Raw genomic sequence first — 26,225 nt, 5'->3', positions numbered from 1 at the left:
AGATGGGGTGGTAGCAGTCTAGAAGGAGAATGCGTGGACCGCACGGTGCGATTGGGAAATAAACCCACAGACGCCACTACATGCCTTCTCTTTAGGGTAGTATGAGATGAATTGGCGAGAGGGTCGCGGACGGTGCCACCAGAATCGTGCAGCCGCCTGGCATTAATGACAAACAAGGGAGCTATTCGAGCGCACAACACAACAAGCACCGACCGCAGAGGAATGTGTATAACTCTATCCGACTCGAATCAAGCCACCCAGAAAATAACGTAGTCTCAGATCCGTTGGACCTCCTTCGTCGTTGTTATAAAACAGGAAAACGGATTACAGAACCAAACATTTGAGAATTTTGGTCTTGTTGGAGCGTTTCTTTTGTCAGGCGAGACCCGAAAAACTTCTACAATGGCTCTGGTCATGGAGCCTGTGAGCAAGTGGAGTTCGAGTCAAGTGGTGGACTGGATGAAAGGTACGCCACGGTTTCAAGATGTGCATTAGATGTTGCCAATCAACCTGCACACAAAATGCTGGGAAATATATATTCTCTGGACTCAAGTATAACGGCACCAAATGCGCCTAACACTGATCAATTAACAGTGCGAGGCTAGTGCCATCATTGGCGACTAGGTGAAACAAAAACACCTGCTGGACCTCAGAAATAATGTATTAAATTATAATGGCAACAAATTGATAATCTATTATATTATATTATTTACTATAATGGGCTCTCTATACCACTAATGGAATTCAAATTTCAATTGAAATGTGGGCTGTGGAATTGGCAGTGATATAGACTTGGACCCGAGAAAATGTCAAAGCACTGGTGGATGAGTTGGTTTATTGGTAATTGAAAGAGTTCTGTATGGAGGCAGTCTTTGCCTTTTAAATAGCATTTCAGATCGGTCTGAATATTGGCATTATGGGAGAAATTATCCACTGAAATGAAGGCATTGGGATGAATGACACTGAAAGGATAAAAGTATTTACAGTAAAAACCTGTAGATATTTGAAGTGAAGCAGTTGATGTTTCCGAATATGCAGAATATAATTAATGGAACAAACCGAAATGTCTAGAAGAGAGACACTAATGTATTTCATTTCTGTGGATGTGGAGCTGAGATAGTTGTTTGATTCTCTGAGTCCCATCTAAGTGAAAGTCAAAGATGGACTCTAGAGAATATATTACTAATAGCTATTACATCATCACTCTGGAGTGGATCTAGTGCATATACCAAATACATCCATTATTTATTAACTACATCCAAAAATACTATTTCAGATCTGCAACACAGGTGGTGGTAATAATGCAGTAATAGCTGCAGTAATAGCTTCATCTTAGATGAAGAAGATAAGATGGATGTGGTGCTACTTCGGGTGATTCATATGAGAGGTGTATTGTGTGTGAGGCAATGGATGACGGTTGGCAGTAGGCCCATGTTGCTTTGGAGAGATGCTTAACCTGATGGTGGTAGTGCCCTATGTGCTTTTGAGCCACTGTGGCCTGCGGTAACTGCAGTTGGTAAGCCTATCTTTAACACTCACTAGGCTCCCCTGGGCCCAGAACCTGTGGCTGGGCCAGCTCTCTGAGATCCAAGCTCAATTTCTTTCAGTCAACATCACCTTCCCACTGGGCACACACTGGTTGAATCAACGTTGTTTCCACGTCATTTCAATAAAATTAAGTTGTACCAATGTGGAATAGATGTTGAATTGACTTCTGTGCCCGGTGGGTCTCCATCTCTTCCAATATGTAATCTCTTTCTCTTCTCTCCATCAGCTCTGAATATCATCATTATTGTCCTTTTACTGTCTCTTCTGCCATTTCCTCTTTCTCTTCCATTACATCCCTCTAATCCTCCTGTTCCTCTTGTCTTTCCAGGCAAAAAAACACACGCACGCACGCACGCACGCACGCACGCGCGCACACACACACACACACACACACACACACACACACACACACACACACACACACACACTGACGCCTTGACTACTATGTACTCTTGTACTGAACTCATGAACTACTTTGTGTCTGATCCCAGCAGTCAGGCACTAGTGTGCCTGTCTCAGTCAGCCAGCTGAGCTGTTGTGTACGTTTGGAGATTGACTGAATCTTTGAGTGAGTGTGTTTTCAGGCAGTGGAGGCGTGAATAAGTAAATGAACAAGTGGTTGGAGCATCACTGCGAGGTTAGAATCCTCCACATGAGTACTCTGCTCAGCAGAGACAAACAACACATTACACAGTAATGACGACATATATGAAAACAGACATACACAGGCATGTGATACACACAAAACACATTACAGTAACACACAATTAATGTAAACAATAACATAGAATGGACAGAAAACATACCCTCTCTCAAATGAATATGCATGACCCCCCCCCTGAATATGCATGCCTTTTGGCCTACATTATCTAAACACGTCTGAGAAGTGTATTAAGTGTTACCGCTCCACTTAATTCTAAGCTGGAGTCAGTAGTTCATACAATTCATATTGGAAGAAGAGGTGAAAAACATCTATTTGAGGTAGCGTGTGTGTGTGTGCGTGTGTGTGTGTGTTTTTTTGCCTGGAAAGACAAGAGGAACAGGAGGATTAGAGGGATGTAATGGAAGAGAAAGAGGAAATGGCAGAAGAGACAGTAAAAGGACAATAATGATGATATTCAGAGCTGATGGAGAGATGATTATATTGCATATTGGAAGAGAAGGAGAGGAGATGAGGTCTGGAAGAAACTGAGCGTGGATCTCAGAGAGCGGGCCCTACAGTGGCCCAGCCACATCTGATGAGTGGACCTGAGACAAGTTATAGGCCCAGAGTCTAGTAATGGGGATGTGAAGTGAGGGATGTAGGAAGATGCCACAGTCACAAAGGAAAGGAAATGGAGTTTGTGTAATCTTGTCTCGGATCCATTCATATACTCCCCGTCGCAAGGGCCCACAGCATCTCCACCTCATCATTACCATTCAAAAGGTTCCATTATTAGCATAGGGCTCAGTGATGTCACCTGAGGCCAAATAGGAGCACCCAGTGACCTTCCCATAATGCCACTCTCTGCATCCTCCTGGCACTGTCCAAGCTCTCTACTCTCTCAGCACCTACAAAGACCTCTCCACTGAGAAACCCCTCCACTTATTTGAAATGAAGGGTGAACTGTGCATTGTGCACATATCATTTATTTACCCATGTATTGCATTTTAAACCAGGAGTTGGAACGTTCTGAACAGAACCGCTATTGTTTTTGTTTCGTTCCACTCTTTCCGACCAGCAAATAAAGTTCTGAACCAGTTTTAACCTTCAAAAAGTACCGGTTTATATCATTCCTTTCTGTTCATTTTTGAACCTGTGAAATATATATATATATATTACAATTAGCTCATTAAATGACTTCACCAATCAGTGCAGATAGAGCAGGCAAGCTAGTTGATTACATGCGTGATGGACAGACAAGTGTAGCCTATGGTGCAAGATACCACTGAAAAATGCCTGGAATGTAAAATAATGTTATTAACTGGTTCCCATGCTTTTAAAAGAATGTTTCTGTTCTAGAACAGTATGGATAACCTTTGTTCCTTGAAAATGTTTGGTCTTTTCCAGTTTTCGATTCCGTTCCCTGAACCGGTTCCAGCCCCTGGTTTAGAAAGCTGCAAATACTTGGCTAATGTTCCAGCTAAGGGTTTTATAAAAATATATATTTTTTATCTTAAATTTGTTATTTTCACACAAACACCTGCCATACATTTGTGCTAAAGGCAATTACTGAGATGATTGTCAAGCTAGCTAAGCTGTAATGCACTGCCCTAGCAGAATCATGTCGAAAATTAGACACATTTCCTCACTTGTGTTGGATAACATTGCATGCATTTGATGTTTGAATATTATTATGTGATTAAAAAACATGAGCTGGCGCACACCCTGAAAAAAGTGTTTGTGTGGAGGTGCTGACTAACGGCGAATAAACTTTAAACTATCAAAATAAAGAGAAGTCACACTGGCCCTGAGGAAGGCACAGTGATGCCGAAACGTTGGTAAATACCCATTACATTGCTGGTTTATACATGGAGTGGGCGACTTTCTTTATTTTGATAGTTTATTGAATATTATTATGTGCCATATGTTGGGTAAGTGAGTGTATGTATAGACTATAGAGTATGTGTGTACACATTTACAGCATGTTTCTCTGGTTAAAGTGTGTTTATCGTCTTACACTTTGAGTGTGTGTGTGTGTGTGTTTTGATCTGACTGGCTGGCACCCTGCCCATGTCTCTTGACATTGATAAATGATGTAGATTAGCATAGTGCCCCTCCCCTACAAAGCCAACACAATAATGTATCACAGCACTAAACACAACTTACTCACCGCAGCCTCAATTGCTAGCAAATTAATAGTCTCTTAATCAGATCTCTCATCTCATCGCTCTCTGTGTCTCTCTGTGTGCTCTTCCCAGTCAGGGTGGCTGTCTGTCTCATCCATTGGTCTCATCACAAAGAATAGCTCTGTTTGTTTAGGGAGGCCAGGCCAGTTGATTAAGGGGGAATTTCTCTGCAAAATGGGGGGAAGGCTCTATGCAATGTGGGGTAAAGCAAGGCTAGTTTGTTATAGAAGGGTTGCTCTGCCCATTTAGAATGACGAAGCCCATCTCTGAATTGAGGTGTAATATAGGTGTTTAAAGGACAAGTACGTATTTGTCCTTTAGAACAGATTACTGTGTTTATGTAGGGAGATAGCGCTGTTTTCTGGCGAGGCACAGCATTCATACTTTAGACAATGTCCCTGCTTGTTTTGGTGGGAAGATGTTAGAAGGGTCTTTTCTTTCTCTCTACCTTCTCACTTACATGTTTAGTTACAGTATTGTTGGCTTGTTGTCTTGCAGGAGCCACTACTCCAAACCCCACTGCATGGTTTCTATAGCAACATAGGGATTTCTTCATTGACAAATGCTTCTTGATTAACTGGGTAAAGAGGCTGATTTGTTAAGCCCTTAAATTGTATGCAAAGCCATGGAACTCTCCTCTTTCTGCTTCTCCACAATTTCTCTGCCAGCTGAACTTGAGCCGAATGCTTCATTAGGTCCAGGCCAGAGAACACACTGAGATTGAATCAAAAGGAGGAGATGAGGGCTCCACAGCCTTCTTTGTGGGAGGCTGACCGAGGGAGGAGAAAGGAGAGAAAGAGTGTGGGAGAGGGAGTGTGGGATGAGAGTGGATGAAGGAGAGATTGAGAAACACTGAGACTGAGAGAGATGAGGAAAATTGTATATGTGTGTTTAAACATGTATATGTGTGTTTACGTGTGTGTGTATGTTTATATGTATATCGGTATCTTTCGGTAGCCAATGTGAGGACAATGTCACCATCCATGAAGAGCGGGGGGGGGGGGGGGGGGGGGGGGGGCGTTTCCATGACAACATCAAGCTCTGCCAAGTAGGTCTGCCCCTATTTGAGGCAACGGTCCTTGAGATGAGATCCATGATGTGTGTGTGTGTGTGTGTGTGTGTGTGTGTGTGTGAGACAGCAGTGTGTGTGAGACAGCAGTGTGTGTCAGTGCTGGAGCGAATGTTTGTGTCTGCGTGAGTGTTGAGTCCAGATTGAGACAGTGACAGATAGCGTTTGAACAGCTGTGAATGAAAGCTTTCAGAGATAATGACAGAGATGGTGCTATCGCTGTGTTTGCATGCCAGTGGGATAGGAGGATCAGTTTGAACAGCTCCTCTGTTCAAACTGGGGAGGGAAGGATGGAAGGAGGGAAGGACGGAAGGAGGGAAGGATGGAAGGATGGGACTGTGTTTCAAGTGGGTTTAGTGTGGGGCTAAATGTTTACTCATGAATGACCTGTGCCAACTGTTGGTTATGAGTGGGCTGTAAGTGTGCAGTAAATGTGAGAGTGTTTGAATGTGTCATGATCTTAATAAAGATATGATACTTTTTGTGTAGTTCTTTGTGTGGAAAGAACTACACAATAATAGTAGGACGGTTGTATGTAATGGTATGCGTAGGGGTTATGCGTATGTAATGGTATGTGGAAAGGGTTGGTTGTTGGTGGGTTGTACATACCACTGTAATTTGTTGGACATGTGTGGAGGTCTGTGTGACGTGGTTGATTAAAGCTTGGTGAGTCTGTGTGTGTATATCTGTTCAGCGATGCCCAGAAAGGCACTATGTTCATCTCTGAGATCTCTGTTTGTCCATTTTCGTTAAACCAAGCACTGGCACACACTCACAGGCTGCAGTTTCAAAGCCCAGAAATGAGAGACACAAACACACACACAGTCAGAGATAGAAAGAGAAAGTGTGGGGGGGGGGGGGGGACAAGGTGGAGCGATAGAGTCACTGTAAACCCCTCAGGACTGCAGAGCTGACAAGAGAAAGTTTCTTCACACTGCCCCGACCAGATAACATAACATCTTCACACACAATATTTAGAGTGATGCCTTTGAGGGACTGAGGTTGTTGGAGCTTACATTTGAAACACACTGCCTGCATTGGTCTTGGTAGTAATCTGGATAGATGGAGTTGATACCAAGATTACTGTTACTTAAATTATATTATGTTGTCTCTCAAAACAATATGCTAAATATGTTATTTCTCAATTATACATGCATCAGTACTTGTATAAAGCAGTAGCAGATAGCAGCAGAGAGGAGTAAGCCAATACAAATCTGTTTACCTGAACATATCCCTATGTAATGAGACTTTTCACCGTGTCATTTCCTCCTCTCCCTCCAGGGCTGGATGACTGTCTGCTGCAGTACATTAAGACGTTTGAGAGAGAGAAGGTGGGAGGAGACCAGCTGCTTCGTATCACCCACCAGGAGCTGGAGGAGCTGGGGGTCACCCGCATCGGACACCAGGAGCTCATCCTGGAGGTTGTGGACCTACTCTGTGCCCTGGTGAGTCCTCCATCCCTTTCACTCAGTCATTTCATTCCCCTCCAGAGCAGGTCTTCAACCTGTTGTTACCAAACTTTTTTTTTCACATCTTGTCTTATCAGGTGAATGATAATGGCAAGGCGAAGTAATCAACATTTTTTTTATTTTTTATTAATAGATATGGTAGATCGTTTTTCACTATTTTGACCTCCCCACATTATTATTGGAAGATGAAGTGTAAACTCTCAACTGCCTATTAGCTAGAAAGTAAAAAAATAGCAGCTAAAAAATAGCAGCTGTTTAACTGGTTAAACAAAGGTTAGCCATGTTTTTGCAAAAATGATTTACCAAGTCAAGAAAGCTTACCACCAACCAGTAGCATTTGCCACACTGGTAGCCTATTCGCGGGGGCTTTTTCAAAGTCTATGTCAGATACTCCAGTGATTGTAATTTGCTCAATATTAGGAGTTGAGAATCATTGAGGACTGATGAACCCACCAAAGAGTGTGAATCAAGTCAGGAAGTCAGAGAACCATCCTTAGACCAACTCAAAAAATCTAGGTCTAGGCTTAATCTGTGTCCGGGAAACCAACCCCTTATTTTTTGGCCATAGTGAAGACCCCTTTCTGGAGAGGTCAGACAGGCAGCTGGCGTAGGGCTCAACTGTAAGAGTCTTTACAGTTTAGGATTGAAGTGCTGTGATATGTTAAAGCATTTCTGTGCTGACAGCATTTCAGACTCTTGTTCCATCTTGTATGTTTTGTTTGTCTGACATCTGTGTCCATTTTAGGACATTCTATCATTCAATATTCCCTTTAGGTTGGATTTTCTTTCTGATTATTGATAATTAGTTGTTGACATATTCACAGTTGGCTAATACAGTGCCTTGCGAAAGTATTCGGCCCCCTTGAACTTTGCGACCTTTTGCCACATTTCAGGCTTCAAACATAAAGATATAAAACTGTATTTTTTTGTGAAGAATCAACAACAAGTGGGACACAATCATGAAGTGGAACGACATTTATTGGATATTTCAAACTTTTTTAACAAATCAAAAACTGAAAAATTGGGCGTGCAAAATTATTCAGCCCCCTTAAGTTAATACTTTGTAGCACCACCTTTTGCTGCGATTACAGCTGTAAGTCGCTTGGGGTATGTCTCTATCAGTTTTGCACATCGAGAGACTGACATTTTTTCCCATTCCTCCTTGCAAAACAGCTCGAGCTCAGTGAGGTTGGATGGAGAGCATTTGTGAACAGCAGTTTTCAGTTCTTTCCACAGATTCTCGATTGGATTCAGGTCTGGACTTTGACTTGGCCATTCTAACACCTGGATATGTTTATTTTTGAACCATTCCATTGTAGATTTTGCTTTATGTTTTGGATCATTGTCTTGTTGGAAGACAAATCTCCGTCCCAGTCTCAGGTCTTTTGCAGACTCCATCAGGTTTTCTTCCAGAATGGTCCTGTATTTGGCTCCATCCATCTTCCCATCAAGTTTAACCATCTTCCCTGTCCCTGCTGAAGAAAAGCAGGCCCAAACCATGATGCTGCCACCACCATGTTTGACAGTGGGGATGGTGTGTTCAGCTGTGTTGCTTTTACGCCCAACATAACGTTTTGCATTGTTGCCAAAAAGTTCAATTTTGGTTTCATCTGAGCAAAGCACCTTCTTCCACATGTTTGGTGTGTCTCCCAGGTGGCTTGTGGCAAACTTTAAGACACTTTTTATGGATATCTTTAAGAAATGGCTTTCTTCTTGCCACTCTTCCATAAAGGCCAGATTTGTGCAATATACGACTGATTGTTGTCCTATGGACAGAGTCTCCCACCTCAGCTGTAGATCTCTGCAGTTCATCCAGAGTGATCATGGGCCTCTTGGCTGCATCTCTGATCAGTCTTCTCCTTGTATGAGCTGAAAGTTTAGAGGGACGGCCAGGTCTTGGTAGATTTGCAGTGGTCTGATACTCCTTCCATTTCAATATTATCGCTTGCACAGTGCTCCTTGGGATGTTGAAAGCTTGGGAAATCTTTTTGTATCCAAATCCGGCTTTAAACTTCTTCACAACAGTATCTCGGACCTGCCTGGTGTGTTCCTTGTTCTTCATGATGCTCTCTGCGCTTTTAACGGACCTCTGAGACTATCACAGTGCAGGTGCATTTATACGGAGACTTGATTACACACAGGTGGATTGTATTTATCATCATTAGTCATTTAGGTCAACATTGGATCATTCAGAGATCCTCACTGAACTTCTGGAGAGAGTTTGCTGCACTGAAAGTAAAGGGGCTGAATAATTTTGCACGCCCAATTTTTCAGTTTTTGATTTGTTAAAAAAGTTTGAAATATCCAATAAATGTTGTTCCACTTCATGATTGTGTCCCACTTGTTGTTGATTCTTCACAAAAAAATACAGTTTTATATCTTTATGTTTGAAGCCTGAAATGTGGCAAAAGGTCGCAAAGTTCAAGGGGGCCGGATACTTTCGCAAGGCACTGTATCTGTTTTAGGCTGACAAGTGTTGTGACAGATCAGGTAATTTCCCTGTTTGTCAGTTAATTTCCCTTGTTCCACCTGTATGCCGGAGGGATAGTTACTTAGAGAAAATAAACATTGATAATCTCTGATAATCCCCTGGACTAATTTTCTATTCTCTCTGCCACCCCACACATACTGTACAGACACAATCACACCACCCCAAACACACAACACAATCACACCAGCTTCTAGGGTGGTTTGGGTGGGTGTGACACATGGACGATAAAGAACGATGACCAACAGAAGATAATGGATATAGAGAAAGAGGGGGAGATAGAGGATGAGAGAGAAGAGAGAGGATCCGAGTAAAGATTGAGTGGGTGAGATTGATGGGAATAAAGGGAAACGAGTGAGGCGGGATATCTATTTAACTAACTATTTAGCAGCCTTATGGCTTGGGGGCAGAAGCTGTTCAGGTTCCTGTTGGTTCCAGACTTGGTGACTTGGTACCATTTGCCAAGCGGTAGTAGAGAGAACAGTCTATGACTTGGGTGGCTGGAGTCTTTTTTTTTTGTTTTCTTTTTTTTTTACCCCTTTTTCTCCCCAATTTCGTGGTATCCAATTTCGTGGTATCCGTGGTATCCAGTTGTAGTAGCTACTATCTTGTCTCATCGCTACAACTCCCGTACGGGCTCGGGAGAGACAAAGGTTGAAAGTCATGCGTCCTCCGATACACAACCCAACCAAGCCGCACTGCTTCTTAACACAGCACGCATCCAACCCGGAAGCCAGCCGCACCAATGCGCCGGAGGAAACACCGTGCACCTGGCCACCTTGGTTAGCGCACACTGCGCCCAGCCCGCCACAGGAGTCGCTGGTGCGCGATGAGACAAGGACACCCCTACCGACCAAGCCCTCCCTAACCCGGGCGACGCTAGGCCAATTGTGCGTCGCCCCACGGACCTCTCGGTCGCGGCCGGTTACGACAGAGCCTGGGCGCGAACCCAGGGACTCTGATGGCACAGCTGGCGCTGCAGTACAGCACCCTTAACCACTGCGCCACCCGGGAGGCCGTGGCTGGAGTCTTTGACAATTTTTAGGGCCTTCCTCTGACACGGCCTTGTACAGAGATCCTGGATGGCAGGGAGCTCGGCCCTAGTAATGTAGTGGGCCATACACACTGCCCTCTGTAGCGCCTTGCAGTCGGATGCCAAGCAGTTGCCATACCAAGCAGTGATGCAGCCAGTCAAGAAGCAGTTGTATATGGTTTAAATGGTGCAGTTGTAGAACTTTTTGAGGATCTGAGGGCCCATGCTGAATCTTTTCAGCCTCCTGAGGGGGATGAGGCATTGTCATGCCCTCTTCACGACTGTGTTGGTGAGTGGACCATGATAATTCCTTAGTGATGTGGACACAGAGGAACTTGAAGCTCTCAACCTGCTCCACTACAGCCCCATCAATGTGCATGAGGGCGTGTTCGGTTCTCTGTTTCCTGTAGTCCACCATCAGCTCATTTGTCTTGCTGATGTTGTGGGAGAGGTTGACACCACACTGCCAGGTCTCTGAACTCCCTGTAGGCTGTCTCATAGACTGTTCTCTCTACTACCATATGGCAAGCGGTACAGATGCACCAAATCTGGAACTAACAGGACCCTGAACAGCTTCTACTCCCAAGCCATACGACTGCTAAATAGTTAGTTAAATAGCTAACAAATACAGTTGAAGTCGGAAGTTTACATACATCTGAGCCAAATACATTTAAACTCAGTTTTTCACAATTCCTGACTTTTAATCCTAGTTAAAATGCCCTGTCTTAGGTCAGTTAGGATAACCACTTTATTTTAAGAAGGAGTGGGTTAGAAGGTTACATACACTCAATTAGTATTTGGTTGCATTTCCTTTAAATTGTTTAACTTGGGTCAAACGTTTCGGGTAGCCTTCCACAAGCTTCCCACAATAAGTTGGGTGAATTTTGGCCCATTCCTCCTGACAGAGCTGGTGTCACTGAGTCAGGTTTGTAGGCCTCCTTGCTCGCACTCGCTCTTTCAGTTCTGCCCACAGATTTTCTATAGGGCATTGTGAAGGCCACTCCAATACCTTGACTTTGTTGTCCTTAAGCAATTTTGCCACAACTTTGGAACTATGCTTGTGGTCATTGTCCATTTGGAAGACCCATTTGTGACCAAGCTTTAACTTCTTGACTGATGTCTTGAGATGTTGCTTCAATATATCCACATAATTTCCCTGCCTCATGATGCCATCTATTTTGTGAAGTGCACCAGTCCCTCCTGCAGGTTATGCTGATATAGGACTCGTTTTACTGTGGATATAGATACTTTTGTACCTGTTTCCTCCAGCATTTTCACAAGGTCCTTTGCTCTTGTTCTGGGATTGATTTGCACTTTTCGCACCAAAGTACATTCATCTCTAGGAGACAGAATGCGTCTCCTTACTGAGTGGTATGATGGCTGCGTGGTCCCATGGTGTTTATACTTGCTTACTATTGTTTGTACAGATGAACGTGGTACCTTCAGGCATTTGGAAATTGCTCCCAAGGATGAACCAGACTTGTGGAGGTCTACAATTTATTTTCTGAGGTCGTGGCTGATTTCTTTAGATTTTCCCATGACATCAAGCAAAGAGGCACTGGGTATGAAGGTAGGCCTTGAAATACATCCACAGGTACACCTTCAATTGACTCAAATTATGTCAATTAGCCTATCAGAACCTTCTAAAGCCATGACATCATTTTCTGGAATTTTCCAAGCTGTTTAAAGGCACAGTCAATTTAGTGTATGTAAACTTCTGACCTACTGGAATTGTGATACAGTGAATTATAAGTGAAATAATCTGTCTGTAAACAATTGTTGGAAAAATTACTTGTAGATGTCCTAACAGACTTGCCAAAACAATAGTTTGTTAACATGAAATGTGTGGAGTGGTTGAAAAACTTCCGAAGTCAACTCTAGTTACCCGGGCTATTTGCATTGACCCTTTTTGCACAAACTCTTCTGACTCATCACATACGCTGCTGTTACTGTTTATTATGCACTGGGTGTATAAAACATTAGGAACATGACATAGACTGACCAGGTGAATCAGGTGAAATCTATGATCCCTTACTGATGTCACATGTTAAATCCACTTCAATCAGTGTAGACAGGTTAAAGAAGGATTTTTAAGCCTTGAGACATGGATTGTGTATGTGTGCCATTCAGAGGGTGAATGGGCAAGACAAAATATTTAAGTGCCTTTGATCGGGATATGGTACTGTAGTAGGTGCCAGGCGCCCCGGTTTGTGTCAAGAATTGCAACACTGCTGTGTTTTTTACACTCAACAATTTCCTGTGTGTATGAAGAATGGTCCACCACCCAAGGGACATACAGCCAACTTGACACATGTGTGAGAAGCATTGGAGTCAACATGGGCCAGCATCCATGTGGAACGCTTTCGACACCTTGTAGAGTCCATGCCCCAATGAATTGAGGCTTTTCTGAGGGAAAAGGAGAGGGATTCAGTTCAATATTAGGAAGGTTCCTAATGTTTGGTATGCTCAGTGTATATCCTGTTGCTTAGTCACTTTATCCCTACCTATATGTACATATCTACCTCAATTACCTCATACCCCTTGACATCGACTCGGTACTGGTACCCCATGTATATAGCCAAGTGATCTTTACTCATTGTGTAGTTATTCCTCGTGTTATTTTTTTTCTATTTTCTATTATTATTATAATACTTTTTTTTTGTCTCTGCATTGTTCGGAAGGGCCCGCAAATAAGTATTTCACTCTTAGTCAACACCTGTTGTTTACTAAGAATGTGACAGAGAGAGAGGAGGGGATAGAGAGGGGGGGTAGAGAGAGAGGAGGGGATAGAGAGACAGAGAGAGAGAGATAGAGAGAGAGGGGAATAGAGAGAGAGGAGGGAATACAGAGAGAGAGAGAGAGAGAGAGAGGATGGGATAGAGAGAGAGGAGGGAATACAGAGAGAGAGAAAGAGAGGAGGGAATAGAGAGAGAGGAGGGAATACAGAGAGAGAGAGAGAGAGAGAGAGAGAGAGAGAGAGAGAGAGAGAGAGAGAGAGGAGGGAATAGAGAGAGGAGGGAATACAGAGAGAGAGAGGGGATAGAGAGAGAGGAGGGAATACAGAGAGAGAGAGAGAGAGAGAGAGAGAGGAGGGAATAGAGAGAGAGGAGGGAATACACAGAGAGAGAGAGAGAGAGTGGAGGGAAGAGAGAGAGAGAGAGAGAGAGAGAGAGTGGAGGGAATAGAGAGGGAGAGAGGATGGGATAGAGAGAGAGGAGGGAATACAGAGAGAGGGGAGGAATAGGGCAAGGAGGGGATAGCGAGAGAGAGAGAGAGGGGGAATAGAGCGAGGAGGGGATAGAGAGAGAGGAGGGGATATAGAGAGATAGGAGGAAATAGAGAGAGAGAGAGAGAGAGGGGAGGGGATAGAGAGAGGGAGGGGATAGAGAGGGAGAGGATGGGATAGACAGAGAGGAGGGAATGGAGAGAGAGGAGGGAATACAGAGAGAGAGAGAGGAGGGAATAGAGAGGGAGAGAGGAGGGGATAGAGAGAGAGGAGGGGATAGAGAGAGAGAGAGAGAGGAGGGAATACAGAGAGGGGATGGAATAGAGCGTGGAGGGGATAGCGAGAGAGAGAGGAGGGGATAGTGAGAGAGAGAGGAGGGAATATAGCGAGGAGGGGATAGATAGAGAGAGGAGGGGATAGAAAGAGAGAGAGAGAGAGGAGGCGATAGAGAGAGGAGGGAATACAGAGAGAGAGAGGGGATAGAGAGAGAGGAGGGAATACAGAGAGAGAGAGAGAGAGAGAGAGAGAGAGAGGGGAGGGAATAGAGAGAGAGGAGGGAATACACAGAGAGAGAGAGAGAGAGTGGAGGGAAGAGAGAGAGAGAGAGAGAGAGAGAGAGAGTGGAGGGAATAGAGAGGGAGAGAGGAGGGGATAGAGAGAGAGGAGGGAATACAGAGAGAGGGGAGGAATAGGGCAAGGAGGGGATAGCGAGAGAGAGAGAGAGGGGGAATAGAGCGAGGAGGGGATAGAGAGAGAGGAGGGGATAGAGAGGGAGAGGATGGGATAGAGAGAGAGGAGGGAATGGAGAGAGAGGAGGGAATACACAGAGAGAGAGAGGAGGGAATAGAGAGGGAGAGAGGAGGGGATAGAGAGAGAGGAGGGGATAGAGAGAGAGAGAGAGAGAGGAGGGAATACAGAGAGGGGATGGAATAGAGCGTGGAGGGGATAGCGAGAGAGAGAGGAGGGGATAGCGAGAGAGAGAGGAGGGAATATAGCGAGGAGGGGAAGATAGAGAGAGGAGGGGATAGAAAGAGAGAGAGAGAGAGGAGGCGATAGAGAGAGGGGAGGGAATGGAGAGAGAGAGAGGAGGGTATAGAGAGAGGAGGGGATAGAGAGTAAGCAGTCAGAGGTCACAGATGTTATCTGAAGCCCACTCATCCTCCCTAGCCGTACGGGTAAGCTCGCCTTCACTCCCTAAGCCCCTTATGTAACTAGGATTTGGTTAAGTCAGTCAGTCAGGCACAGTTAGGCACTGTATTAAATATGATTACTCATCGGCCAGCCCCCCTCCAAGAAACCCTCTCATGACAGACGCCCACAGGCCCCCACGTGCAGCGGGGCATTGTGGGTAGCGGGTAATGAGTATTCTGGTTTCCCCACACATGCGAGGTGACAGCTGGAGAGGGAATGGGGGACGGGTCTGATGGGTCACTCGTTCTGTTAGATCCTCGCATGTTTGTCACACATTGAGGCAGGCATAAGCAGGCAGGCTAGACTCCCTGTGAGCCCCTGTCAGTACAATTGTCTTTTTATTTACCACACTTTTAATCCCTTACTTTCTCTGCCTGTATGGAAAGAAACATGCTACAGTGAATTGTGTGTTTATGCCACATTCCCTTCCTTTGAATGAGGGTGAACAGTGTTAACGTGAAAGTGAGTTTAAGGAGCATCTTTATGATTACTGTTGACTTGATTATCTAAACAACATTGTCATACAGTATATTTACAGCTTTTGGGAAAGTTAGTACTGTCACGACTTCCGCCGGAGTAGATCCCTCTCCTTGTTCGAGCAGGAACGCTGGTCGACGTCAGCGGCCTTCTAGCCACCGCCGATCCACTTTTCATTTTCCATTTGTTTTGAAGGCGTCTAGACATTGGCTTGAGGGGGCTAAACACCCTTTTCTCATCTGGACGGACCACCGCAATCTGGAGTGCATCCGGGCGGCGAGGAGACTGAACCCTTGCCAGGCAAGGTGGGCCATGTTCTTTACCCGTTTTGTTTTCACCCTGTCCTGCAGACCAGGTTCCCAGAACGCTAAGACAGACACACTGTCCCGGATGTATGACACAGAGGAGCGGTCTAGGGATCCCACTCCCATACTCCCGGCCTCTTGCCTGGTGGCACCGGTAGTGTGGGAGCTGGACGCGGACATCGAGTGGGCGTTACGTACAGAGCTCACTCCCCTCCAGTATCCAGCTGGGCGTCTGTACGTTCCGTTTGCTGTCCGCGACTGTTTGATCTATTGGGCCCACACGTCACCCTCCTCTGGTCATTCGGGCATCAGTCGGACAGTGCGCTGTGGGAAGTACTGGTGGTCCACCTTGGCTAAGGAAGTGAGGGTTTATGTTTCCTCCTGCTCGGTGTGCGCCCAGTGCAAGGCCTCTAGGCACCTGCCCAGAGGGAAGTTACAACCCCTACCCATTCCACAACGGCCGTGGTCGCACCTGTCGGTGGACTTCCTGACGGATCTTCCTCCCTCACTGGGCAACACCATGATCCTGGTCGTTGTGGATCGGTTTTCTAAGTCCCTCCGTCTCCTCCCTTTGCCCGGTCTCCCTACGGCCCTACAGACTGCGGAGGCCCTGTTCACACACGTCTTCCGGCACTACGGGGTGCCTGAGGACATAGTATCTGATCGAGGTCCCCAGTTCACGTCAAGGGTCTGGAGGGTGTTCATGGAACGTTTGGGGGTCTCGGTCAGCCTTACCTCAGGTTTTCACCCCAAGAGTAACAGGCAGGTGGAGAGAGTAAACCAGGATGTGGGTAGGCTTCTGCTGTCTTATTGCCAGGACCGGCCGGGGGAGTGGGCGGCGTTCATACCCTGGGCAGAGATGGCCCAAAACTCCCTCCGCCACTCCTCTACCAACTTCTCCCCCTTCCAGTGCGTACTGGGGTACCAGCCAGTTCTGGCGCCGTGGCATCAGAGCCAGATCGAGGCTCCTGCGGTGGACGACTGGTTTAGGCGCTCGGTGGAGACAAGGGACGCCGCTCATGTGCACCTCCAGAGGGCCGTGAGGCGTCAGAAAGCAAGCGCAGACCGTCACCGCAGTGAGGCCCCGGTGTTAGCACCGCGCACTGCTGGAGCTGCACGTCAAGGGGGGGGGGGGGGGGGGGGGGGGGGGGTACTGTCACGACTTCAGCCGGAGTCGGTCCCTCTCCTTGTTCGAGCGGCGTTTGGCGGTCGACGTCACTGGCCTTCTAGCCATCACCGATCCTCTTTTCATTTTCCATTTGTTTTGTCTTTGTTTTATACACACCTGGTTTTAATTTCCCCATTACATGTTCATTATTTAACCCTCTGGTTTCCCCCATGTTTGTGTGCGTGTTTGGAACCTTTAATTTTCTCCTTTAGTTGCCTTCACATGTAAAGGATGTGACTTACTGGTTAGTGTGCACTTTGTTCTACACACACTATAGTCAAGATTTTCTTTGGCAAAATGCACTCCATGGCAGTGAACTTCCTGTAATTATGTATTATATTGGCTCTGAAGTTTCTGTAGTTTGTTTTGAATTGTTATCGACAGGTTAAAACCAGTTGAGACGCACCATCTCATTTTCATGAGGCTTCTGTAGAGACATACAACAACAGAAATCATCCAAAATCCCAAATAAAACTACAATAACATCCCGGTAATAAATGACAACGAGAGTCAACCAAATCCTCTCTCTCTCTCTCTCTCTCTCTCTCTCTCTCTCTCTCTCTCTCTCTTTCTCTCTCTCTCTCTCTCTCTCTCTCTCTCTCTCTCTCGCTCTCTCAGAACTACGGTCTGGAGACAGAGAATCTGAAGACTCTATCCCACAAGCTGAATGCCTCAGCCAAGAACCTGCAGAACTTCATCACAGGGAGGCGACGCAGTGGTCACTATGACGGCCGCGCCACCCACAAGCTGCCCAACGACTTTCTCACCTCTGTGGTGGACCTCATCGCTGCAGCCAAGAGCCTGCTGGCATGGCTGGATAGGTGAGATTTGCAAAGAGCTACAGTACACACACACACACACACACACACACACACACACACACACACACACACACACACACACACACGTAATCGCATACATCATTTTTCACTTCAAAGTAAAACAAGTAAATCATTCAAATTAATGTTGTTGGTGGCAAGTGATTCTCTTTACTGTGTAATTTATCTCACCTGTGGTAAGTTTCAGGTGCCTACAGGGTAGAAAAGACATTCCAACAGTTTTGAAAAGAGGAAACAGAACATTCTGCTCCATTGCACTTCATTGTAAAGTGCAATAATATATTTGACAGCATCTGCACTGTACATGCTCAGAGACACACTATCATACACAGACTACTCTCAAAGGTTGTTTTTTAAATCACACAGTCCCCTATGTAATGCACTACTTTTGTCCAGGCCAGTGGCGGTTTTAACATGTGAATCTTGGTGGGGCAAAAAAAAAGTGGGATGCCTGCCAGCAAAGTCACAACAAAACACTAAACAATACATTAATTGCACTCAAACGGTGGCCACAAACTGTTAGGGCCTGCATAATGCTGTCCCAACAGCAGTCCCAACACCTTACCACTGCTACAGTTCATTCAGCTTAATTTATTGCCTTTAAAAAAAACATAGCTGATATGGCTGACTTGCTTAAACAAATGTGGTTTCTAATGACAGTTGAGATGTACAAACTATGGCATAAGAGGACGGATAAGAGGCAATCCGTAATTTGGATTAAGACAATAATGAGTGAGAGATGACGGACTAAAAGGAAAGGAGTATACCTAGTCAGTTGTACAACTGAATGCATTCAACTGAAATCTGAATAAGAGAGGTGCGGGGGGCTGCCTTAATCAACATCCATGTCTTCAGTGCCAGGGGAACAGTGGGTTAAGTGCCTTTCTCAGGGGCAAAACGACAGATTTTTACCTTGTCAGCTTGGGGATTCGATCCAGCAACCTTTTGGTTACTGGCCCAACTATATAGGCTACCTGCTGCCACGTAGTCAATATACTTTAACTATTTATTCAGCATTTTTTAAATGTACAGTGACAGAATTCAGAACATGGGCCGTTCTTACATACAAACAGACAATGAAAGCTCTTACAATATTTTATGAATACATTTCTCTTAAACAGGTGATAGGCAAACAAGCACACACCGGCCACGAACGATGTGTTTACAGTACCGCGCTGGTGAAAATTGACCAAATGATTAGGGTGAGGCACATGGGCTACTAACAGCTTACCACACAACATACATTTAGTATTACTCTCTCAGCTGAAGTATACATATCTCCCTGGCATATTACATAATTTATGCAGCAGCATACAGCACATTTTTGGACTCACCTTGGCTTGTGATTTGCTCACTTAAACATGAAGGTGACGCTGCGGTTTTGTCATCAAACTTTGTCATCAAAGTCTGTCATTCTCTGGATTTATGGTAGGAACTCGGAAAAGAAAACACACAGCCACTCGATTGAATAGCAGGCTGTTACTTATTGCTTCGCACTGCTTGCAGTTAGCCACTGATTCCTTCCATAAGACTCATTGTTGTATTTGCGATTTCCAACTTGATGTGTAACTTTATTTCCAATGGCCGATGAGCATCGATACGTTTTATCTATAATTTATCTTCATTATTTCTCTTCATATGACAAGGATAAAAAATAATTTGCCAGTAGATTGTCGACTTGATACATGATAATAACTGCTAGCTAAGACTTTGAAAGTCCAATCAAAGTTACTGTAGATATAACGTGATTTGATGTCATTCTATCTGTGGCCAATGATCTTTTGCCTTCTTGGATGGGCACTTCTAATATAACTCTATAGCAGAAACCAAGGGGCTAAAATTTCAGAGCTCTAACCATAGAATTGGGGGTGACGTACTGTCCCATGAGTGACAGAAAACTGAGCCAATCATGCTGGCTACCCCCACCACCACAGAAAGCACTGAGCTAAGCTGAAATACCTGCATTTTGGAGCTGCCTTACTCAAGAAAATGTATGCAGCTTTATTAACTCAGTTAAATTTTTGTTTATTTACATTGTTTGCAAACTGATATGTGACATGTAAATGCGAAAATAACAAGCAAAACAGGCAAGCCCCCCATTTTTTTTTGTTGCCCCACCTGACCTAAATGACGAGTCGCCACTGGTCCAGACCCATAGGGTGTCATATGAACATTTACCCATAATTAATTCAGAGGTCAAGGGTCAGCGATGGCTCACTGGGTAGCAGACAGACAGGGTCTGTTTTCGACCACTCAAAAGTCTATGTCCTTACATAATCTCCATGAGCAATCAGCTGACGAACAAAGGATGAGTAAAGCCTTTATGTAAGGGTTGTTTTTGAGAGGTTGGCCATGAGAGCTGTTAAGAGCTGCTGTGTATCCTCCTCAGGTCCTCTGTGAGTTGCTGCCAGACAGTGTGTCTGTGTGTGTGTTTGTGCGTGTGGACCGGCGTGTGGGTGGGTGTATTAAGACTATCATATGCAGTAGGCAAACTTGTATGAAAGCTGCATTATTAGTTTGATTCCCTAGACTTGCACTCTAGTTGAAGAACTGAACAACACCAGCTTCATAGATAACGGTCATTGTCATATATAATATGGCACACGATACACACTTCATACTCACCCACGTGCATTGTCCACTCAAAGGGATCAGAATGAAGAATGATCTAATGGTTCATTCCAGGTGCTACTTCTTTTTCAGGTCTCCGTTTGCAGCAGTGGCAGACTACTCCATGACAAGAAACAATGTGATTCAGCTGTGTCTAGAGCTCACCACGATTGTACAGCAGGCAAGCCATCAAACACAATCCCATATACAGCTGTACCACTAGCTAGCATTAACCACTGTTGTAACAAACATGTCTCAAAGGTCTTTTTAAATGGAGTTAGTCAACACAGGACCTGTGTTCTCTGCTCTGCTATTGGAAATAACTGTATGTGTCATCATGCCAACTGAGCAAAGACAGCCTCTGGCTACTCAAATGGAGCCTTTCCTTTTGTAAAGAGCATGACAGCCTGCCTGCCTACCATACAGTATGTGTGTACGCTGGGAGGATGTGGATGGGTTTCTCTGTGTTGCTCTAATTCCTACTGCGGGAGCAGAACTGAACTGTTCCAATAGATATAAATAGGAGAAGGCTGTGACTGTATAGAGGCATCCGTCTTCACTAGAGCAGGACAACGTACTGTAGGAGGAGGGCTGCAGGGAGGGAGGGAGGGTGAGTTCAGGCCTGGTCCTGCAGGGATTGGCTCGGGTACAGGCTCTACAAGAGGGCCTGGTCCAAGGCTGCAGAGGTGTTTACAAAGAGCAGCAGGTAGAGCAGCAGAGGTTTCATCCATGTGTGGCTGTCTATGGAGTCTATCTGATGGCCAGGAGATATTGTCTGTAGAGAGAGAGAAGGAGTGGAGAGAGGGACACATGCCCCTGACAAGGCAGAGTGACTCGTAGCGGACTGTTTGTGTGTGTTTGTGTGAGAGTGGGGCATCAGTGCTGAACTTCTCTGTTCTTTTCATATTGCCACCTTGTTATAACTGGAATAAGCAGTTCTCTGACACGTTGTCCTGTGGTAACCTCTGCCTCTCCATCTCCCTCTGTTTGGCAGGACTGTTCTGTGTATGAGACAGAAAATAAGATTCTGCATGTGGTGAGTGGGCCCACTTATTTCCATTCCTTTCAATGCATCCAAACATAATTAAAGTCCCCATAACTCAGTTACTGTCTGGCGACTCATCCCTAATCCATCTAAAATCCCTGTTTTCTCTCTTTCCCTACTCTCCATCCTTTCTGTCTACAGTGTAAGACTCTATCTGGAGTGTGTGATCACATCATCTCCCTGTCCTCTGACCCGATGGTGTCCCAGTCAGCCCATTTGGAGGTGGTTCAGCTGGCCAACATCAAGTCCACTGAGGGACTGGTAAGACTCCCCAGATACTCAGACGTACAGACTAGAAGGTCTTGTACCTTTTACTTACCTTCTCTCTTTCTCTAACACAACTACAAAACATGCACTCCTTCTGGGTGACAGATCACTCTTCTGGGTAATAGATTTTGGAGAGTAACTACTATGTATTTACTTAGTATATTTGTCCTGTACAGTACAGTATGTGGATATAAACCGTTATCTAAAACCTGCATGTTTGCCCTAACTTGCACTTACAGTTGAAGTCGGAAGTTTACATACACTTAAGTTGGAGTCATTAAAACTCGTTTTTCAACCACTCCACACATTTCTTGTTAACAAACTATAGTTTGGCAAGTCGGTTAGGACATCTACTTTGTGCATGACACAAGTAATTTTTACAACAATTGTTTACAGATTATTTAACTTATACTTCACCTTATCACAATTCCAGTGGGTCAGAAGTTTACATACACTAAGTTGACTGTGCCTTTAAACAGCTTGGAAAATTCCAGAAGATGATGTCATGGCTTTAGAAGCTTCTGATAGGCTAATTGACATAATTTGAGTCAATTTGAAGTGTACTTGTGGTTGTATTTCAAGGCCTACCTTCATACCCAGTGCCTCTTTGCTTGATGTCATGGGAAAATCTCCATTGGAGTGGCCATCGCAAAGCCCTGACCTCAATCCCATAGAAAATTTGTGGGCAGAACTGAAAAAGCGTGTGCGAGCAAGGAGGCCTACAAACCTAATTCAGTTACAGCAGCTCTGTCAGGAGGAATGGGTCACCCAACTTATTGTGGGAAGCTTGTGGAAGGCTACCCGAAACGTTTGACCCAAGTTAAACAATTTAAAGGCAATGCAACCAAATACTAATTGAGTGTATGTAAACTTCTGACCTACTGGGAATGTGATGAAAGAAATAAAAGGTGAAATAAATAATTCTCTCTACTATTATTCTGACATTTCACTTTCTATAAAATAAAGTGGTGATCCTAACTGACCTAAGACAGGGAATTTTTGTAGGATTAAATGCCAGGAATTGTGAAAAACTGAGTTTAAATGTATTTGGCTAAGGTGTATGTAAACTTCCGACTGCAACTGTTGATATGTCTGTCCTGCTTGGGGCTGTAAACTTCCACCCCCCCCCACACACACAAATGCACAGAGCCCTCAGAGGGCCACAGAGCACACAGAAGGCAACAGAGCTTTTCACATACAGGACTGTCAATAGAACCTGAACAGAGGAGTGGGCAGAGTGGGTCAAAAATAAACCTCTTACTCTCTTCTCACTTAGACTGAGATGCACTGAATGTGTGTGTGTGTATGCGCGCGTGTGCGTTTCTGTGTGTCTGTTTGTTATGCACTTACAGCCCCTCTGAGGAAAGGCTTGAACATTTGAGTATGTTTGTCTGTTTGCCTCTCTGAGTGACAGTGTCCGATTGAATATGTACAATATAGATTCATGTATGTTTTTTGTAATTTTGTACTGTATGCATTTATGTGTTTGTGTTTGTAATGTACTGTATATGGATGTGCAAACTATTACCAGGCTATGGCTCTAAGCTACCTCTCTCTGTCTCTCTATAGGGCATGTACATCAAATCAACATATGATGGCCTGCATGTCATCACTGGAACTACAGAGGGAGTGAGTATCGATCATGCTCAGTCAGAGGGAGATGTGTCACTCAAGGCGGTGTCACAGTGAATCTCCTAAATGACAGTGAACAGCATCAGGCCCATCCGTGTTTTTATAGCTGTGTGATGTGTCTCTTCCTCTCCATCAGTCTCTGGCTGACCGCTGTAAGAAAATTCATGCAGGCGATGAAGTCATCCAGGTCAATCATCAGACAGTGGTGCGTCTCTCTCTATTTTCTAACCTTTTAAAAAAAAAATTATACCTTTATTTAACCAGGAAGAAACGCATTGAGAAGCAGGTTCTTTTTTTCCAGGGTGACCTGGCCAAGATAGCAGTAGTAGTCAATACAACATTTAAGATGTTCACCCATGAAAGGATTAATTCATTCAAGGTTAATACAAACGGGTGCAACTTTCACTGGGGACGGTTAGGACACCCCCCCCCCCCACATTCTGAAATTGCATTTTTTTCAACCCCAGTTTTATCATTGGAATGTGACGGTGTGCTTTAGGACCATGCGGATGCCTCTGATCGGTCGGGGTAGGCTGTTTGGAGTGTTCATCTGACTGCATAAAAAGAAAAGTCCAGTCAATATAGAATTTCATCAGAAAAACAATAGTCCAAACCTCATGTCTCTACTATACTGTATATGGTTCAAACGTTACAGACAATTTACTCTGAGAATTTAGCATGTTTAGAGTGAATGGAATGTCATCACAGTATGATAAAAAAAGCGGTCACTGCTCAATAGAATTCTGTGGCGCTGCTCCGTGGCAGAACGGCGCTAACTTCGAAACTCAACTGACAAGCTAACTAGTGGCTGCAGGTTCATGAGTGAAAACATGGGCTTTTTCTAAATGAAATCTGCTGAATACAATACTTAAAATTAGATTAAATATATATTTATTTACAAAGCTAAGAGATTGAATTTCAATATCCACCCTTTGCGAAAGACAATCTGTTCCAGTTTTCGTAGTGTATTTCTGAGTCTTTCCCTTTAAATCGGCATAGAAATGGCCCCTCTCAACGTAGAGTGATCATCATTTTAGGCAATGAAAGCCAAGGATCTGGAGGTGAAAATGATATCAAGTTGATTTTGATTGGTTCAACCATTTGGAAACACATCCAAATGGTACCACCACACAATGCCTAATATGGAAGAGATACAACCAAGAGTTGCACAATCTAAACTAGCAACGGTCACAGCAAATTAACATTCTTATTTCATCAACACTGTCAAACACAAGTATATTAAGGTTATAATATTGTAAAGTCCAATCTAATGATTCATTCTATGTCATTGATAATTGATAAAGAAAACTACATTTTGACATTGATTTTGTAATATCCTACAGAAAACATTTATAACATGCTAACCTTCTCTGGCTGAGAGCGAGCTCTGGTGAAGGTCATGAATTTTGTATATTTTTTATATTATCTCCCTTGTCCATCCCCATTTATCTTACGTTTACATACTGTTATAGGACTACCCTATGATTACTACTATGTTCGTGCGAAATGTTGCCCTATGTGTTTTTAATTATATGTGTGTGTGTGTGTGTGTGTGTGTGTGTGTGTGTGTGTGTGTGTGTGTGTGTGTGTTGGCTTGTGGCGCTAGGTGGGCTGGCAGTTGAAGAACTTGGTGAATTCTCTGCGTGGGGACCCTGGGGGTGTTATGCTGACTCTGAAGAAGCGACCACAGAGCACGCTGACATCCACCCCAGCACTGCTGAAGAACATGAGATGGAAACCCTTAGCCTTGCAAGTATGACAACACATTCACTTTCAACCTCCACACAACTGATGAATGGGTGTGAAATCACAAACTATTCCCTTAATAGTGGTTCTTTATTATTATTATTATTTTTAAAATTAGATCAGCTTTAGTATTGCAGATAGATTGTGGCTTCTATCAATGTAATTGTCTGCATCATTTCCAATCATTTCCAATTTCCCATATATTTTTCCCCTCATCAATCTACACACAATACCCCATAATAATCAAAAACTGTTCTTTAGAAATTTTTGCAAAAAAATATATTATAAAAAAATAATGAAATATTACATTTACATAAGCATTCAGACCCTTTACTCAGTACTTTGTTGAAGCACCTATGGCAGCGTTTACAGCTTGGAGTCTTCTTGGGTATGACGCTACAAGCTTGGCACATCTGTATTTGGGGAGTTTCTCCCATTATTGTCTGCAGATCCTCTCAAGGTCTGTCAGGTTGTATGCGGAGCGTCGCTGAACAGCTATTTTCAGGTCTCTCCAGAGATGTTCGATCAGATTCAAGTCCGTGCTCTGGCTGGGCCACTCAAGGATATTCAGAGACTTGTCCGGAAGCTACTCCTGCGTTGTGTTGGCTGTGTTCTTAGGGTCGTTGTCCCGTTGGAAGGTGACCCTCACCCCAGTCTGAGGTCCTGAGTGCTCTGGAGCAGGTTGTCATCAAAGATCTCTCTGTACTTTGCTCCTTTCATCTATCCCTTGATCCTGGCTAGTCCCTGCTGCTGAAAAACAACCCCTCCCCCCAGAATGATGCTGCCACCACCATGCTTCACCGTAGGGATGGTGCCAGGTTTCCTCCAGACGTGACACTTGGTATTCAGGCCAAAGAGTTCAATCTTGTTTTCATCAGACCAGAGAATAATGTTTCTCATGGTCTGAGAGTACTTTAGGTGCCTTTTGGCAAACTCCAAGCGGGCTATCATGTGCCTTTTACTGAAGAGTGGCTTCCGTCTGGCCACTCTACCTGATTGGTGGAGTGCTGCAGAGATGGTTGTCCTTCTGGAAGGTTCTCCCATCTCCACAGAGGAACTCTGTTGCTCTGTCAGAGTGACCATTGGGTTCTTGGTCACCTCTCTGACCAAGGCCCATCTCCCCCGATGCACTGTCAGCTGTGGACCTTATGTGTGTGCCTTTCCAAATCATGTCCAATCAATTGAATTTACCACAGGTGGATTCCAATCAAGTTGTTCGAAACATCTCAAGGATGATCAGTGGTAACAGGATGCACCTGAGCTCAATTTTGAGTCTCATAGCA

At 44.5% G+C, this 26,225-nt stretch overlaps 1 protein-coding gene across 3 annotated transcripts in view; it reads left to right on the top strand.

Moving 5' to 3' along the window:
* Window positions 1-26,225, top strand: part of LOC139418331 (connector enhancer of kinase suppressor of ras 2-like) — a 50,829-nt gene continuing 24,604 nt past the window's right edge. Inside the window, exons 1-9 of one of the 3 annotated variants that reach the window (XM_071167703.1) lie at window positions 1-466; window positions 6,728-6,891; window positions 17,422-17,624; window positions 20,346-20,433; window positions 21,247-21,288; window positions 21,439-21,558; window positions 23,134-23,193; window positions 23,333-23,401; window positions 24,803-24,949. In XM_071167703.1, coding sequence (XP_071023804.1) covers window positions 403-466; window positions 6,728-6,891; window positions 17,422-17,624; window positions 20,346-20,433; window positions 21,247-21,288; window positions 21,439-21,558; window positions 23,134-23,193; window positions 23,333-23,401; window positions 24,803-24,949 — 957 coding nt within the window. In that variant the 5' untranslated portion in view covers window positions 1-402. Of the gene's footprint in view, window positions 467-6,727; window positions 6,892-17,421; window positions 17,625-20,327; window positions 20,434-21,246; window positions 21,289-21,438; window positions 21,559-23,133; window positions 23,194-23,332; window positions 23,402-24,802; window positions 24,950-26,225 lie in introns of all 3 variants that reach the window. The other 2 variants (XM_071167704.1, XM_071167702.1) reach the window with 2 other exon arrangements.

The sequence above is a fragment of the Oncorhynchus clarkii genome, chromosome 10 (assembly GCF_045791955.1).
Source record: "Oncorhynchus clarkii lewisi isolate Uvic-CL-2024 chromosome 10, UVic_Ocla_1.0, whole genome shotgun sequence".
Lineage (NCBI taxonomy): Eukaryota > Metazoa > Chordata > Actinopteri > Salmoniformes > Salmonidae > Oncorhynchus > Oncorhynchus clarkii.
This window is presented reverse-complemented; position numbering and strand designations above follow the sequence as displayed.